General features: G+C 43.0%; 1 protein-coding gene across 1 annotated transcript; it reads right to left on the bottom strand.

The window, feature by feature from the left end:
• Positions 1-1,532: 1,532 nt before the first annotated feature.
• On the bottom strand, positions 1,533-18,365 carry grm5a (glutamate receptor, metabotropic 5a). Its single transcript, XM_061085760.1, has 17 exons — positions 18,204-18,365; positions 17,995-18,128; positions 16,448-16,709; positions 16,153-16,267; positions 15,259-15,508; positions 11,129-11,364; positions 10,862-10,983; positions 9,792-9,916; positions 9,514-9,682; positions 7,513-7,639; positions 7,030-7,147; positions 6,557-6,743; positions 5,353-5,511; positions 5,139-5,264; positions 4,611-4,793; positions 4,354-4,523; positions 1,533-2,448 (listed from the first exon to the last, which is right to left on the bottom strand). Exons 2-17 carry the CDS (start codon positions 18,066-18,068, stop codon positions 1,533-1,535), a joined length of 3,339 nt encoding a protein of 1,112 aa, XP_060941743.1. The 5' UTR covers positions 18,069-18,128; positions 18,204-18,365.
• Between the last annotated feature and the right edge of the window lie 463 nt (positions 18,366-18,828).

The raw sequence follows: 18,828 nt of genomic DNA, 5'->3' as shown, positions 1-18,828 counted from the left end.
GTAAAAAAAAAAGTAAACACACTGCACATTTCAAAAACCATGATAACATTCTTTCCTGTGTAAACAAACATAAATAATCCTGCTCCCATGTGACAATCAGGACATGGAAGATATAGAAGATGAAAACCATTGAATCAATACTGTAAATAATGCACATGGTCAGAGAGGCCCAACTGTAGATGCAATATATAGTTAAAAAAAGAACAAATAACGGTCAGGCATAAGAAATGTCGTTAAATATTATATCAAAAATAACAACCTCCATACACTGACATAAGAAAGTTGTTGGATCAAGTATAAAAACACTGAAATACATTAAATTTGTTGAAAATTAAAGTTGTATTAACACAAAAATTAACTTAATTCATTTAGTTTTTCAGTTTTTTAAATTTAGTCAAGTATTTTCTTTTTTCACTGTGTGCTTCAAAAGGTTTTGGAGATCGAAGATCAAATAAAAAGCCAGAATTGAATCATAAGAAACATCTGGCACACATCCCCGTACCTCTCCTCCTGAGACACATCAATACCACAAAGAGGATCTTTACCTTTTTTCAACTACTGTATATCTATTCATCTTAACTGAATAATATTTAAAAAAAAGTAATTGATTACAAATATAACTCAAATCCTGACATCATGCAAACTAGAAACATGTGGAGCCGGCGGCCGACACATCCTGAGGTGGAAGATCATTTTGGTCCATTTCACACAAAGACACGTTATCGTACATTCAACTAAGTCATATGTAGAGAAAAGAATTAAAGAAGACGTCCCAGCAGTTCACGGATCAACGTGAACGTCCATGGTGTCCACTCAGACAAATGTCTTACATGTGTTTCTTTCAGATTACTCCTTGATTTGCAAAACGCAGGATTCTCCATAAGCAGCTCGATACAAATGACGCTGAGTTCGTCTTCCAACAAATTAACGTTGCAGGGAAAATGCATCGTTTGACCTTCCAGGAAAAGTTATTCAAGCGGTTGATATCCAAACTGTTTCAAAACTCCAAATGCTTCGATCAAATGATCAGTAGTAAAAACACTAAATATGCAGAAAGTATACAGCAATGACACAAAGAATAAAAACAACCTGCGTCCATGAGAATATTAATGCAAAATATACAAATTAAATACAACTACCCTTATCATTCTAAAACCTGCACTTTCCTAGATAAAAATCAAAGAATCCAAAGTAACACTGAACTTAAAGATTTGGTAAACTTCCTCCACTTGTTATTGATCTTCGTTTTTTTTATAAAGAATCAGTATTTTCTTTGGAATCTGAAAAGTTTAAAACAGAATTAGAACCAAGAGTCAAAAGTCTGTAAAATGCCCAATTGTTTGTTCCAGTTCATCACTTGAAGACAAAAACACTGACTCAGGTACTTTCCTTAAAAAATAACCATTTAAACACTCAGAATATTCAAATGTAGAAAGACGAGAGCTGGGTCCGGGCTGTTGTTTTGTCTCCTGGAGGTTGAAATACTCCGGTTGGAAGGTGAACGAGGGACCAGAGGAGCAGGAGGAGCCGGTTCAGAGGGAGGAGGAGCTCTGGCTGAAGTGTCTGAGCAGCAGCTGGTCGTACTCCTCCTCCTCGGAGGCCGGGGACAGCGACGGGTCCGAGCTGCCGTCGGAGCTCAGAGACGAGTCCCTGAAGGGCGAGGGGGGGGTGAGGGCCACCAGCTCCTCCATGTCCTTCGCTCGCCTGCCGCTCACGCACGTCCCGGCCAGGTGCTCGTAGATCTTGGCCGCCGGTCGGTTCTCGCAGAAGGTGGAAACCGCCGCCACCTCGGCGTAGGTGGTGACGGTGGAGGAGGGGCCCGGGTGCTTGCTCCTGGACGCCAGGTACTGAGGAGGCCCGGGGGCGGCGTCTGGATCCGGAGGGGTGGAATCAGAGGGGGGGGGGACGACGGCCCCCCCCGGCAGCATCATGGTGTTGAGCTCGCTGATGTTGGCGGTGAAGCGGTTGACCACGCAGCTGATCTGGTCCATGATGGTGACGCCCTGGGTTTGACCTCCAAGCAGCCCGGTGCCGAGGTCGCCCATGCCCACCGGGATGATGCTGATGCCGTCCCCCCCGTCCAGCAGACCCTGGCCTCCGTCCCCTCCTCGTCTTCTGACCCCGGCAGCGTGCTCCGGTGCGTAGGTGGGTAAAGCTTGAGGCTCCTCCCCCCCCTGGAGGCCCCTCCCCTTATTGGCTGCGTGCTGGCTGGCGTTGAGCAGAGGGGACGGAGAGGGCGAGCAGGCGAAGGGCGGAGACACCCGGGGGTCCTCGTACTGACCTTTGACCTCCACGGGGAGATCTCCTCCCTCTGAGAAGGGCTTGATGATGGCCGTCTGGTTCGCCTCCACCGGGTCTTTCTTCTTCACGTGGAAGGACATCCTCTTCCACAGGTTCGGTCGGTAGCTGCGCTCGCTCTTCGTCCAGGTCACGGATTTCCCATTGGCACTTGGAAACGAAGAAGAGGAGGATGATTAGCAGTGGTGGGAAGTAACGAGGTAGAAAAACTTTGTTACTGTACTTAAGTAGATTTTTCACATATCTGTACTTTACTTGAGTATTTCTTTTCCTGACGACTTTTTACTTTTACTCGTTACATTTGAACAAAAATATCTGTACTTTCTACTTCTTACATTCTAAAAATGACTCGTTACTTGAGCAGCGGAGGTTGGCGCAGCTCTCTCTCTCTCTCTCTCTCTCTCTCTCTCTCTCTCTCTCTCTCTCACTCACTCACTCGATTGCTCGATCACTCACTCCCTCACTCCCTCGATGACTCACTCACTCACTCACTCACTCACTCACTCACTCACTCACTCGATCGCTCACTCATTCACTCAATCACTCACTCACTCACTTACTCGATCACTCACTCTCTCTCTCATCTAGGGTTCAAAATTTGTAAAATTATACATTATATTCATATTGTTGATATAATTTTTCAGTCAGTTGAGATAAATCTTGAGGAGAAACATTTAGGGTTGTTTCGTGTCTGTATAGGACTACTATAAAAAGCACTTTGCATTTTTAATTTTGGTACTTGTACTTTTACTTTTGATACTTCAGTACATTTCAACACCAGATACTTTTGATACTTAAGTACTTTTAATATGAGCTGCTTTAAGACTTTTACTCAAGTCGTTTTCTGACGAGTGACTTCTACTTTTACCGAAGTCCCTTTCAGGTAAGATATCTGTACTTTTACTCAAGTATGGCTTCCAAGTACTTTCTACACCACTGGTTATTAGTGAAGTGAAATGAAACTGTTAACGTGTAAACTCCTTGAAGAGATAACTGTGCGTAGCTGCAGATGTGTTAACGCTGAGAAAAGAACCTCAACCATCTACCCTGAGGTCCATGTTCTACTTCTTATCCTAAGTGTTTCTTCCATCCCCCTCCTATTCTATAATTTGCTTTCTGTGTAATTTTACATCTTCCTCCATTTTTCCCTTCATCTTCCCTGGAAAGAGAAATCCTTGAAGGCAGCGGCTCTCCTGTGGGAGGACTTAACCCAAATGAGGAAACCGGTCTCTCAGCTCAGGGAGCAGTTTCTTTCTTGGCTTCACGTTCCTCCTGTTGCTGTGGAACCGGCAGAGCTTTCACTTCTATACATGGGCCCATGGACGGAAACCATTAGAGGATGTGGGTGGACAGACTCTGTTTAGACGCTCGGTGCAGACGATAAGTCGTTAGGCTGCCATGTCTCTTTCTGTCTGCAGCTGTCCTCTCTTAGCTCCTTGTCCCCCTGTATCCGAAAATACACTTAATAGAGTCTGTCTCTACCAAAAACACTAGTTCTCATCCTGATTACATGAATTTGAAGTAATTAACCCCAACCCTAAATAACCAGGAGGTGTGTCTTTAAATCTTGATGTGGTTTTATACTATAGCATTCATTTTTCTAGCACTTCACAGATCACATGTATTTTGTGTGGGTTTGTTTGTTTTCTAAAACACTATAACACTTTACCCATCTGTGTATATGTGTATATAATTATCTCTGTTGGTCCTCATCGCTCCGAATAAACACTAGATACTATCATCACTATTATTTATTTTTGCTGTTGTGTTTTTATAATTTATTTTCATATTAACATGCTTGATTTTTCTTATGTAACAGTCGTGGAGGAGGTCTCTGTAGTCTGTCTTCTTCTGTTTATGGATTTTAACCAATCAATTGTTCTATTGAGGGACTTTTGAACCCAGACCGCACCCTGTAGAGAGAGAACGAACCTTATCCTGCTTCTTTAATTTGTGTTTAAACAAATTAACCACAAAACCTATTGCAATTGCTCCAATGAGGAGGTTATTTCATTGACTAGACTAGATTTCTCCCACCTGTGCCCCCCCACATACCTCACGTCCTCATGAGTAGAGCCACGGCGTCGAAACAGGTTGGCCATGCTGCTGGAGGGCTTGGTGGTCTTGGGAACTTTTTTGGCGTCGCCCACGTGCATCCGCACCACCGTGGACGTCGTGAACGCACTGCGGACGTTCTTCTCCGGCTTGGCGAGCATGATGTACACCTAACCATGAAAATAACCAATCAGATTACACATGAAGACACCGAAGAGATGATTCCGACCCTGTGAGAACGTGTTTCCTGTTCTTACCTTCGGGACGAACATGCAGCAGAGAGCCACTGTGGCGCTGAGGCTGACGCTGAAGCACATGGTGATGATCTTGTAGTTGGAGCCAAAGTAAATGGGAACGAAGGCCAGCCAGATGATGCAGGTGGTGTACATGGTGAAGGCAATGTACTTGGCTTCGTTAAAATTAGCCGGCACATTACGAGTCTGTGGGAGAAAAGGAGGAATTCGGTTTTTAAAGCCTTTTGAAAACCCATTTAAATTCACTAGATCTGCACCAAATTGCACAAACTGATAAACACCAGTCCCTGTCTAACCATAGCTGATATGTTTCATCCCAATCCATGAAATTTTCTCTGGGAAATCAAAGAAGAAGATTGGAATAAGCCCATCTCCCAATGCATAAGAAATATTGCATCCTCCCTTCAAGTTTTGTGGAAATCTATCATAACCTCCGTCACAGAGGTGCAAATAAAACACATATATATCCTTAATAGAAAGTATTTCATGGGACAGGTTGTGTTTTATTAGCTGATGCAATGCTGGCGTTACCTTGAAGGCGTAGAAGGTGCAGCTGAGGATGAGCAGCCCATTGTAGCCCAGCGGCGCCACCACCCCGATGGTGGTCAGGTTACAGATCAGGTGCACCTCTCGGATACTGGGGTAGTCGAAGATCACCTGACGGGAGACACGGGTCATTCTACGTGGATAACACACATGTGAGTGAACAATTACCCAACACACACACACAGACACACACACAGACCTGTGGTGGCTCTATGACGAGAAGAGTCACAATAATCCCCAGCTGAAGCAGGATGAGTAGGAAGGCGATGACCAACTGTGCGCAGGCGGACATGAAGCGAGGTTTCTTGGTGCAGATCTTCTTCTTGCTGCCTGCCAGGATCCGAGCGATTCGGTTGGTCTGGGTATAAATAGATCAGATGGTTATGCTGGTAGGCGTCACTTATAATACAGCTCGCTCTGATTCATAACAGCAATCCCCCCCCCCCTTTCTGTCCGTCCTCAGATCTTAAACATCAACCTCAGCCCACACACAGATAGGTTTATCATGCCTTCCCTTTACAGTTGGACATCACCCAATCTCTGAGAGGAGCTCCTCTGCTCCTGCTCCTGCTCCTCTCCTCAGATGCCCTTCTCCTCATGGTTAAAGGTTATGGACATTGATGACCACTAGATGTCGGACTAGAGCAATCGCATATTGGACCAAAACAAATGCTTGTGGAAAGGAGGGACTCAGGTTTTCTGGTATATTAATGTTTAAAATCTTCGTGATAGAGACTGAAACACGTGAAACAACAACAATAATAATGACTATTATATTTCTACACTCGCTCCTCCATCAAAGGCACTGACATGTACAGTAGTAAACTAAAGTTCTCCACCTCCACCTCCTCTGTAACTATGTATGATGAAATACATGAATCATATTCAGCTGCTATTGTCACAGAACATTTTACACTCCTGTTCAGCCGACCTCTGAACCCTCTTTTCCAGAGCATCTTGATCCCAACATCCTATTTCACGTTGGAGTGTGTCAGAAAATAGAAGCTGTTTAATCAAACCTTTAATGAAAGCGAGTCTAGATGACTTTTCACTTTTAGGAGTACTTTCAACCTTTTTAAAGTTTAAATCATTCTGTGTTCAGTTTTCTATTAAATACAGAGGAGTTTCCTGTGGAAGGAAAATTTGAATTTTCCAGATTCCACGGCGTCATAGTTCATGGTCGAAAAAACATTTGATTTGCAATGAAAATGTGTTCAACTGTTTTATATTGTTGATATAATCTGTATTTCTTTTCCCGTTATACTAGTATATGTCCAATTTTCTCTTGAATACTAATATATAACTGATATGGAAATCACTTCATTCAGGAAGTGAAACTAAATGACTCAAAATATTTGAACGTTTGTTTCTCTGTCTCGTAAGGAATTGGAGAAGGGCAGCACCTTGGTGACCAGGGCGGAGTAGCTCATGGCCGGGGACAGGCCGATGCCGAGCCGCTGCAGGTAGCAGTAGATGATGTGCGGCTTGGCGATGAGGCTGAAGGTGCACAGGTAGCCCAGACATATTCCAGCCAGGATGATGTAGCAGAGCTCACGACTGGACGACTTCACCACGGGAGTGTCCGAAAACCTGGAGAATGAGGAAAAGTCAATCTACTGCAGATTTGCTGAAAATTGTTAGTTTTGCCACAAATTTCTTGTTGTACAAAACCATTTGTAAAAGACTTGAAAAAACATATAATAGAACTATTTTAAACCTTGAAACAGCAGCTTCAGAATGAGTAGCTCAGTTAAAAAGGGTTAGAAGTGATTAAAAACCAGAGCTTATCTCCAATATTCAACAGGAAACCTTTAAAATATGAATAATTAGTTGATTTCTAAGTTGTGTGTTCACTGTGGATAAAGAATATAATTACTTGATAAATACTGAGGTAACAAAAAGTGTGGCCATGAGGCCGAGACAGGAGAAGACCACCGCAGCGATGGGCTCTGGATCCCCCCAGCGTACGAACTGCACCTGGATCCGCTCACAACCTGCAGGGATACAGAGAGGAAACAAGACACAGGAAAGGTTTAAGCTAACTTTTAATTGGTCTGAAAGTTTCATTTAAAATTTAAAAAAAGGATTTAATTATTATGTGTAAAACCTTCAGTATGTGGGCTCATCAGAAGTGAGGCAAATTTATAGCGAAACATTAAATACAAGGTGTTTAAGCATGAGATACTTAATAGTGGGAATATATTTGCAGTATATACACAACATATGTTTGTTTCTAAAAGGGGAGGAGAGGGGTTTCACATAGTTTTCATAGATTCTGGAGTTAAGAAATCAAAGCTTTGGCCAAATCCTGATTTGTGGCAGGAGACCTTGTTACCAGAGACGTAAAGAAAGTGTTTACCGGTGAGGTCGTCTGTCGGCCAGGATCCCAGGACACAGGCACGACAAGTGTACTCGTCAAACACAAACTCGTTGTCCTTGCAGGGGGTGCAGGTCCAGCAGCAGCTCACCTCTCCTTTACGGATCACCTGGACGCACACACACACACACACACACAGACACACACACTCAGTAAATGGGCAGTAAGGTCTCAAAGCTCCAATGGCTCTCGGCTGTAACTAATCTTACACTTTACTCGCCCTGTAAGCAAAGAAATGAGGATTTCTTCGTCAGGGGATCTGAGGAAGAAGAGGGTTGATACTGTAGAATCTCACTGGACCTCATTAGTGAGAAAGGAGTTCCTTTGGCTCAGCAGAGCTTCACTGGAGATGTACAGTACGAACTAAGTTATTTTCACATAGAACTGTGATTTCTGTCGTGCTTACATGTGTGTTAATGATGATCATGTTTCATGCTCTTCAGTACATCTAATCTCCACGGCAACGTAAACCAAGTTTTATTATGCTTCTTACTGCTGATGTCTTTTATCAACGAAATGCAAAATGTTATAAATGAATAAATTTAGGGAGAGAATAGGAGAGGTTATGAGTACAACTTTGAAGTATCCCATTTCAGAGAAACTGTAAATACAGTATATTGTTCCACAGATACAGATAATACTCACTTTAGCAATTCATATTTTAAAAAGTCTAATGTGGAAATAAAATATGACACACTCTGACTCAACCAACTAACACAAATTATAATATCAGTTATAATTATGCAGTGTTATAATAAATATCAATTTTTAAAGCGTATTGCCCTTATTTGTTACTGTGGTTAAGACTCCCTTACCACACTATCAATAATTATATATCTTATTTAAAGGATTACCTTTTTAAACTTGCTTTAAATTCAGCATCGTTACAATTTTATCTTGTTTACTTGTGTATTATATTCTGTGTTTTTAATTCATCTTTCTCTTTATTCACACTCGTCATTGTTATTCCTTCAATATTATAAAGCTCATTGCCTTAACTCCTGTATAACTGTGACTGTGATTAAGAGAAGAGGAAACAGAGTGATGGTTTTATTGTGTATTAAGGAGTTGGCGTCTATGTCTTGAACTTAAGGGCAGATCTTCTCCAAACCTTACGAGCCTGGAGTTTTGAATTCCCTTCACACACACAGGGAGTCATTGTGACGTGTGTGGGATCGGTTTAATGTTTGAGACTTTCGTGATGATGAGTAGGAGACCGGCCACGTTATTCTCTGAGATGTTGAGAGGCTGAAGGGAGTTGGAGGAGCCCAGATGGGAGATGATGAAAGTCTGAACAATGAGGTTCACTCAGTCCCAGGTGGAGAACTCAAAGATCTGATTGGACCCATGTTGAGGTTTTAACCAAGTGGGATCTGTGTGGGTCCTGTTTGATATATTCACTGGTGTAAGAAACCACGTGTGGGAGATTATCACAGGAACTGCATCTATCCATTTATCATCCATTTATCATCCATTTATCATCCATCATCCATCATCCATCATCCATCATCCATCATCCATCATCCATCATCCATCATCCATCATCCATCATCCATCATCCATCATCCATCATCCATCATCCATCATCCATCATCCATCATCCATCATCCATTATCTATACATCTATCCTTTTGAGGGTGGAAAGCTGATGAGATATATTTATATCTGCATGGCTTTATTTTAAATTTGATTACAATTTATAAATAACTTGTAACAATTATGATAAAATACCCTATTTCTAATTGTTTATCAAATTCTTTCAATTTCTGTAAATCATCACCTCATTGTCTTGCAACCCCCTGAAGCTACCAGCTCCTAGTTTGGGAACCATTGATTTAGATAATGGCTAATTTATGCTCTATTGTTTGCATGCAAATATAATTATATGTTCCGTTACCATTGTAACTTAAATGATGATTTCATCTATGTTGTTGATTTTGCATCACATTTGTCCCAATAAAGAAAAGCTCTGTGCACACGTACCTTGATCTGTGCCTTCTGGCAGGGCTCCGAGCAGACTGACTGGATGACTTCGCTGTTGTTGCTCCAGATTTCCTCATCATTCATCCTTAAGCCGCCTTGATCCCAGCTCCCCACGTGGATGTAAGAATACTCATCCTCGCCGATGTGCTTGAAGTTCATGATTTCATACCTGAGGCACACAAACCCGGTTTGCATGAGACAGCACATGCACACCTTGAATGTTTCTTTCTACTTCTTAGTTTCCTTTTCTTTTCCTTCTACTCCGGTACAATCCTCACCTGCCCGGAGAGTCTCCGTTCTGGTCGAAGAGGATGATCTCCCCGGAAACACCAGTGAAGTTGGTTTTCATCAGGAAATCCAGCAGCTTCTGGCCATCGATGGGTCTCATGGACTCACATAGACCCTGGAGAAGAGTCACACAGTTAGGGTTGCAAAGGGGCGGAAAGTTTCTGGTAAATTTCCGGAAACTTTCCGGAAACTTTCCCTGGGAAGTTTAGCTCGGGAATTTTGAAAAAAAAACAAAACTAGGCAAAAATAAAACGCTGAGCAATAAAAACATCATTCAAAACTCTATTTTAAAGATGGATGGAACGTTGAGTTTCAACCCTCCACTGTGCATTTTCCATCACATGCACAGATAATTCCCAGCATCCTTCACTCTACAGCAGGGCTATTGAGGCCTGCTGTAGTGTGCAGGACTATTCAGGTAAGTTTCAAGGATATTACTGGGGAAAATATATTAGCATGCTGATTGAGGATTGTTCATCTGTTCATCTAGCCTATTTCCATTCATTTATCCATCATTTGTAAAATATGTTTACAGATGATTCCAATTGGTTGGCTAACTATTTGTATCTCTGGCATTGCATTAGTGTCTTTTTACAAACTTTTTTCTCATCTTATTCTACAGAACAATGCCACGTGCACTATCTCATGTGTGGAGACATTTCACCCCATCCAATGTAGAAGGAAAGGCTGTGTACATTTGCAAATACTGTGCATATACAAGACATATGTTAAGAATGACACAAAGATGCAGAAGCATATAGTTAAGTGCCCAAAGTTTCCTCAGGGCTCAAATCAGCCTATGACAAAACAAAATGTTTATATTTATGTCAGTATATGACAGGGTAAATACAGTTAGTATAAATTACCCACAACATTTCCAGTTTATTCCCGTATATTCCCGTTTATTCCCGTTAATTCCCGTTAATTCCCGTATATTCCCGTTGATTCCCATGGAAAGTTTCCAACTTTGAATATTCCCGGAATTTTGCAACCCTACACACAGTCAATACTTTCATGCTCAATGTGAAACCACAAATGTGCCTGATATTTACCACCATACCTTGTATCCTGGACAGAGAGACTGCTGCATGGCATGTAGGCCGTACGCCATGGAATAGATGGCATTAATGACAAAGCCCATCTTGGTGTCTTGGGCATACTGGTGACGCAGAGACTCTCTCCCTGTGGAGAACAGAGACCTGCTCATAAGAAGAAACCAATCACCACAATCTCTGTAATCTAGATTAATAGCCAAACCCTTTAAACCAGACTTGATGACGTGTGAAACGTGCGTGAGGAGGACTTGTGATCTCTGTGTGGTACTAACAGGTGCAGGTGCGGTTGAAGGCGGTGTTCTCCAGCGGGTGACCCCTCAGCCGGCACTGGAAGCGGTGCTGCCAGAACTCAGGGAACCAGGGGTTCCTCTGATTGGCGTCCGGCTTCAGGTTCAGGTAATAATCATCGAACCAGGTCACGTAGGCAGACTTCAGCTTGATGGTGATTCCGCCGGCCGCCTCCCTCTGGTATCCGTCTGTGACGTCGGAGCGGTCGGCCCAGCCGTCACTGCCCAGGAGGAGGAGAGAGGCAGGGCCAGAGAAACATGCAGCAGGTTATTAGGGTCAGGATTTTTATTTCTCTAAATCTATTTATTAAATCTGCAGTTTAACATAGACATGGCCATTAGAACAGAGACATAAGGTCTCTCTCATATTTCTGAAGTGAATTACAGCCGAGACCTCAGAGCTGATGAGTGGAAACATCATCAGGATTATGAAGTTGAACTTTCACCTCCTGTGTTTATACCTGGTTCACAATTAATTTTCAAAAAGCACGTTATTTTTACAGATTTCCAGGGAACAATTCATGTGTCTTGATAAAGAAAAATGTTTCACAGTATTAAATCAATCGGAGTGTTCGCTGAGCACCACTCTAATGGTTTTATAGAATAAAAGTGGCACTTGGCCGGTAGAATAGTAGAAAAATCACACTCTCAGGTGGATAAAAATAAAAAGCATTTGCCCACATATCCAAATTGAAAGAATTGTGGATATGTTGAATTATGTTCATGTGCAGAGATGCTTTGTGATAAACCACCTGCTGTGACTTTTAAAACTGTGTTCAGTTGTATGCTTGTTTAAATATGTGTCTCCTCCACAGTCACATAACTTCCGCTTGTGTCTGACTGTGGATTATCAGATCTCTGTCGGCTCATTATCTGTGAGGTCCATTGAGACTCTGCTGTAAAGAAGAACATATGGATTCGCTTGAGTTTGAAAACAGGTCTAAATTAGAAATCCTAAATGTATGATTGATTATTAAGTTTACAGAAAAGCAGTTTGCTACAACACCTTCCGACGAAAGTTGAAGTCGGATTCCAGACAAACAGCACCAGCGTCTGCAGACATCTGATCTGCTGCTTATTCAAAAACACACCGTGGGCTCGGATCCAATAAGCTGTGATCAGTGAACCGTCTGAAAAGGTTTCTGTTCCGTCTATTATTACCTCTCCCTCCGGACACTGGTCTACAATCAACCCAAACAGGAGTGTGATTACACCTCCACACATGTGCACACATGTAAACACAATCACCTCACTGACACACAGAACCGCACTCTTCTATTTCTGACCGACAAAGGGAGAAAAAAAAAAAAGCATAAGAAGTCGTTTTTTTTGAAAAACTTCGCTAAGCGAGCCAGAGTTACACAACAGCAGCGTGGGTGTTCCATGAAGCCGGGTTGAGGTAGGAGATCATTTCATAACACATCCTTAGAGGAGCGAGCGCAGAAACTGAACGCTGGCATGACAAAGGCAGGGCTGGATATGAAAAGCATGGAGGGCTTTGACTCGGGATAGTTTGAATCACTCCAGAACGAGAGCTGGGAAGCCCACACAGCGACCTGGGAGGGCAGCGTGCTGGAGATGCAGCTCCACCACCTACGAGCCTGAAGACACACAAGGGCTCTCGTTTCAACTCGTATCGCACAATAATAGATGAATTTCCATCAGAGTGGACACTTTACAGCCCTGCAGCGCCTGGACCAGCGTCCGATTTCTAAAATGAACCAACATATCAAAGGAGAGGAAAATGAAACAGTTGTCTGAACGGAAGAGAGGAAAACGCGTTCCCACGACCTGCGATTCCTCGGTTCCTGTGTTTCCGACAAAGTCAGGTGAGCACAAATGAAAGCGCTCAGAAGCAGCTTCATTTGAAGCCTAAAAATGAAGCTGGTTGGAGAAGAGCTCGGATACAGACCACAGTTTAAAACCCTGCAGAGGAGTGGAGGTCAATGTAGGTAGTGAGGGAAAAGGATGAAGTGGAAATAACTTGAATTTAGAAGGTCACTTAGGGAGCAGATACCTCAGCTGAGACCCAACAGTCCCAATATTATCACATTTAAATTCACCAGTTCTTGGAGAGGCAGTGGACTAGTGGCAAAAACTTGGACTATGGGCAGAAAAGGTCTCTGGTTCGTCTCTGGTTCCACTCCACGGAGAAACAACAAATAGACGAACCTGGATTGATCTGTCCAAAAATCCAAGAGGATTCTCCCTACCCTGTCTAGTGCCCCTGAGCAAGGCACCTTACTCCCCCAACATCTGCTCCCCGGGCGCCGTACATGGCTGCCCACTGCTCTGTGTGTCCTGCACCAGATGGGTTAAAAGCAGAGGTTACATTTCCCCTTGCATGAGTGTGCCTGTGCATGTGTGTGAGATAAATAAATGTATCTTGATCTTAGATATTTGTTTGGATACACACTCGTAAAAATATGCTCCATGAATTATTCAGTCTCACAATCCAGATTCACACCTGAATTTAATGTTCATACCGACGTCTAGCAGATGTATTGTTGGTACAATGTTCACTGGGGTTTTCCAATTAGCTTTAGAACACAGCACAGGCTGGACATGAATTATAGTTGTTCAGCACAAAAAGGTTTAAGAGCAGATTTGGATTCAAGTCAGGATGGTTTATCATCTGAGGACCATGAATTTCTACACATCATGATAATAGCAATCCAACCAATAGCTGTAAAAACTGGATATAAGTGCTCCACCATGCACCATCCCCCCCCGAGCCACATACTGCTTACAACAGGGTATAAAATAATCTCATTTTTCCATCATCTGCTCCCTCAGATTCCTCGACTCTCTCTTTCTATAAGTGGAAGCTCAGAATACACCGCATGAACAGACACATACATATCACACATCCTCCAGGCTGACACGGTTTGTGCAGGTAACAAACTGGATGAACAAGAAAGACGAAGCAGCCAACACACTGAGGTCAGAACTCTGTGATCGTGCATCAAAATGAGACGTCCACTGTATGATATTTTACAAATCAACAATGATTCATAACATATATATTATAACACATGAATATGGTATTATAGAGCTTGTTTTTTTTAGAGCTTTTTTTTTGGTAATATGTAGTTCAAGGTTATTTCCTGTTTCCTGCTGTCAGATTTGAGCGACAGCCTACATATGTGGCTCCTAATGAGGAAAGGCATTTATAGAACAGCATGCAGGGAGGAGAGCGAGCCAGAGAGCTAAACCTTAAAATAAAACCTTATTCTCAGAGAGGCTGAGTCCTCCTGATAAATCAACCCCCTCTTATTTTCCTTCCCTCATGTTTTTAATTGCACACGTTCTCTCCTGCACATTATGTCGTTAACATCTTCCCTGTTTAAAGTAGCATAGGAATAAGCAAATGCATAGCAGGTAAAATGTAGGTATTTCCACAATGTCATATTCTGAAGGATGGAGTGCGATATGCATATAATCATATTCTTAAGGACCTTCCCTTCTTTATCTATTAACTGTCTATTTTTTTAATCTATCTATGACTTTATATGATATGCAGCTAGACCTCGTTTTCTTGAGTTTAATGTAAGAACTACCAATAACAATATTAATATTGATTTATGATAATGAATCTGTATTTATCTCTGTAATCTATCCGATGTTTGGGCGTTAATATGCCTGAAAATTGGTTTTCTTGATGAAAAATGTTCTTGCAGACGAGACTCTGCTGCTCTAATAAAACATCTGCAGGAGTGAACCATATTTGGAGCAGTAAATAAACACAGAGCAGCCGAAACTAGTCTTTCTCAATAACAAATGTTAATAATAATCTCATTTAATCTGATTTCATGATCATAACATAGTGTTACTGTCATATAAATACAAAAGGAGTTCTTGAAAAAAATACCTTGAGTTTCCTGGATCACCGTGAAGTCGAGGGATGCGATGAAGATGATAACAAGGATGATGATGATGAAATAGATGGCTGCCATGACAACAAACACACCTTGTCTGATGAAGTCAAGCATCTGAAGAAAGTCTGGATCGAAAATCAATGCTTGACACTGAAACCCCTGATGCACAAATCATTCAGACGTCTTATAATAAAAGCAAAAAGAAATGCACTTATAATAGGAAGATTGGCTTCTCACCTTCCAAGCAGCAGGAACTCTCCCACCAGGCCCTGGCGCCTCATGGCCATGAGGATCCCCCGGACCGTCATGCCCTCGCAGAAGCAGGCCACCACCCTGGCTTTGGGCAGGTGGGCTCGGAGTTTCTGCAGCAGCTTATCGAAGCCACGTTCTCCTGCGTTGCTGTAGATCTTGTCCGAGTGGGCGATGCAGATTCCTTCCTTAGCTGCCATGTCTTTAAAAGCCTCCATACCGCTCTCTCCATAGTTACCTGTGGACGGAAATGGATTGTTGCTCATATACACAAACCCCCCAGTGTTTTGCTACCTTGTGCTTTTAGAATTTTAAATTAAAAACACAAACTGCACACAAGGACACAGGACAATAGAACACACAGATGCAATGCAGCCCAACACTGGAGAATCTGATGATTTAGTCTCTGTTATGGGAACTGTCAGGGGGGAGACTCCTCTGTTTTTGCTGGAAATGAGGTCACCTAGTTTCTGTGGCTTTGCAAGTTTACTCTCAGTCTCAGCACGACGCTGTTTGAAGCATCGTTTTCATTACTTCATGTGAGTCTCACTCCCTTATGTGACTTATTTCTTAAATCATAACAGAGCCCCAATTTCTTTTAAACTCTAATTTGACCTCAATTCATCTCCCTCTGATTGATGATGCAGCCGTTTCTGACTTCATTATAAATATTGGTTAATATTTATTTCCTCTCTTCTGAAAATCCTTTTTACCTGCAGGGGAAATCTGTTTCTTTGAGGTAAGAATTGAAGATCAGACTTATATCTCCATATGAAAATATGACAGATATAACAAGTGTCAAATACGGTAACTGTTCTTTTAAATGAGGACAAATTTAAAGCAGCAAAACACACACACACACAGACACACACACAGCCGTACCCTCTGTGTGTATTGCGGACACGTAGCTCCAGTTGTATCTCTTGACGATGTCGACCATGGCTCTGGCTTGTTGCATGTCTGATGGCACCACCCTCATGAAATATTTAAACAGGCTCTGTGGGGACAAATTGACATGTGGATGGATGGATGGATGGATGGATGGATGGATGGATGGATGGATGGATGGATGGATGGATGGATGGATGGATGGATGGATGGATGGAGACATGTTAGCAACCAACCCCTAATTAAATGTGAAGGGTTAAAATGTTTGATGTTCTTGCCCTGGTCCTACCTTGTCACTCAGATCCATGCTGGTGGCGGAGTAGGCGATCTGTGGGATGTTGAAGAGCTGGAGCAGGTTCTGCACCTGGATGGCCACGGAGCTGGACCCGGGTCCGATCAGACCCACGATGGGCTTCTTCCCCTGGGGCAGCGAGCTCCCTGCCTCGGCCACACACTTGCCCTGGCTCTCCTCCTCCTCGTTGGACACCAGCGTGTCCCGAATAAACTCGATGCTCTGCTCCAGAGCCACGGCCGAGTGCCAGCACGAGTCCCTGGTGTGGGCAGATTAAGTTCACGTTGTTGTCTTGGCGAGCAAGGCGGGAATAAGAGGTGATGGTCGCCTGGAGACGCCAGTTGGATTCTCGCACAGCCTGCGCCTCATGCTATTGAAAAGTCCACTTAAATTTTAGTACATATAACTCTGTAATTACCTCAGCCAAGGTGGTTATGTTTTTACCCCTGTCTGTTTATTTGTTGGTTGGTTTGTTCGGAATCAAATTTATTCAAAAACTAGTCTGGATCCACAAATAAAGATTTGCTTTATTTGTATGATTTTCAGCTGGAAAGGACCAAAACTACTCAATGGATTTCTAGAAGACATGGTCCAAGGTTGGGACTCGGGTCAAGAAAGAAGCAATTAAATGTTGCTGCAGATCTGGAGAAAGGAACGGATTGTGGAATTTCCCCTTTTTGACATTTTTCTTTATTTCTCAGAGAATAATTCATGGGTCTTGATGAATAAAGGACTGTTGGGCCTTGAAAGAAGAATGTGTGTCACTGAGTATCTTTCTAGTTTAATCAGGGTGAGCGAGTCAAATCAAGCTTGAATGTTTCAAAGTATTTTAGTTCAAAAATCCCTTTTTGTGTCAAGAGACTTCCTGGTAATTAGGTTTGTTGACAGAGCACAAAACCAGCGATGTCAGCCTCAATATTAGCTTCAGCTGAACTTTAGAATGACTTCTGTAGACAACATTTGGTCCCTCCTTTCCTAAAGCTTGGATCGATCATCCCTCAGCCATCGACTCCTCCAACACAAACCCTTTAGGTTGTAGAATTATGCTTTTTCAGCCGATATCTCCTCCCGTCTTTTGTCTGCGTCTGAAATTCCGATGTACTTCCTCTCTGGTTTGCACAACATGTATTTTCGTGTCGTGTCTTGTGTCCTGATTCCTGCAGCCACTGCTCGGTCTGTAGTCAGCGATCTTCATTGGAAGTTTGCCTCCAATCTGTCCTCCCCTGCTGCCGACTGCCACCTCCCCCATTCACTCCCAGACCCTCGGCTCATTAATAGCTCTGTAAACACTCCGTCTGTCTTATTGTGTCTCTTTCTCGTACGCATCACAAACACCCTCCGTCTCACAGAATTTAACACCCAATTAAAGCAACATTTCTTCATATTATTCGGCTATGTAAATACAAATCTTGATGTGCCAGTTATCACAGCTTTTTATATCTTTTAGAGACAAACTAAACCAATGGTCCTCGGTCCATGATTGGAAATTAAATAGAAATGCAGACATAATGTATCAGGATATGATTGTGTGATTGGTGTCTGACCTGATCTCGCAGCCCAAGGTGATATTGGGGAGGATAGTGGGGTCTGCATTGATTAGATCCAGCGTGCTCATCATGGCCTCGACCCTCTGGATCCCGTACTGCTCCCTCACCGCACCACACTTCCTCTCGTGGACCTGAGCGAAACGTAACGCTTGTGTTTATCACGTGTACACGAGGAGAAAGTGATCAAACGTAAACCCAGCAGGTACCTTATCTGCAGGTGGTTGGTGGTGCACTGAGAACAGAGCTCCTATAATGATGTCTCCGGGGATGTGGGCCAGCACCCGTCTCTCCGTGTTCTGGCCGTTGACCCCGACCTGCTCCTTCAGGCCGAGCCAGCTCAGGTCAGACCCCAGCAGCAGGACCACCGCCAACAACCCGACGTGAAACCCCGGTCCGCTCCCCATCCTCGTGTTGCTCCTCACACCTGCTGCCATCCTCTCACAGCTGAGGTTCTGATGAATGGGCTGTCTTTGGTTCGGTGCTTGTAGTTCCAGAGGTAAATGTTTGATTCCTGCCGCAAAAGGATCAGGACATGAAGTGAATGGGCTCGGTGTATTTTCAGGAGTTGCTCATAGGCAACAGGAATTGCTTGTGCAGATAATAGCAAGTCTGATCATCTCTATAGGTAAACTCACTGTATCCGTCACAATCAATCACGATCAATGCACAATGCACTAAGCAGTGGCGGATCTAGGATCTCTCTAAATCAGGGGCCATAAAGGGGCCACTTTGGGGGGGCAATTACATGTCGAACATCCATGCACAATTCCTGATTGAGCTAGTTGCACATTTAAGTCATTCGGTGTTTAATGTTCGCTCTAAGGTTTTGAG

Source organism: Limanda limanda, chromosome 14 (assembly GCF_963576545.1).
Source record: "Limanda limanda chromosome 14, fLimLim1.1, whole genome shotgun sequence".
In the NCBI taxonomy this organism is placed as follows: Eukaryota; Metazoa; Chordata; class Actinopteri; order Pleuronectiformes; family Pleuronectidae; genus Limanda; species Limanda limanda.
This window is presented reverse-complemented; position numbering and strand designations above follow the sequence as displayed.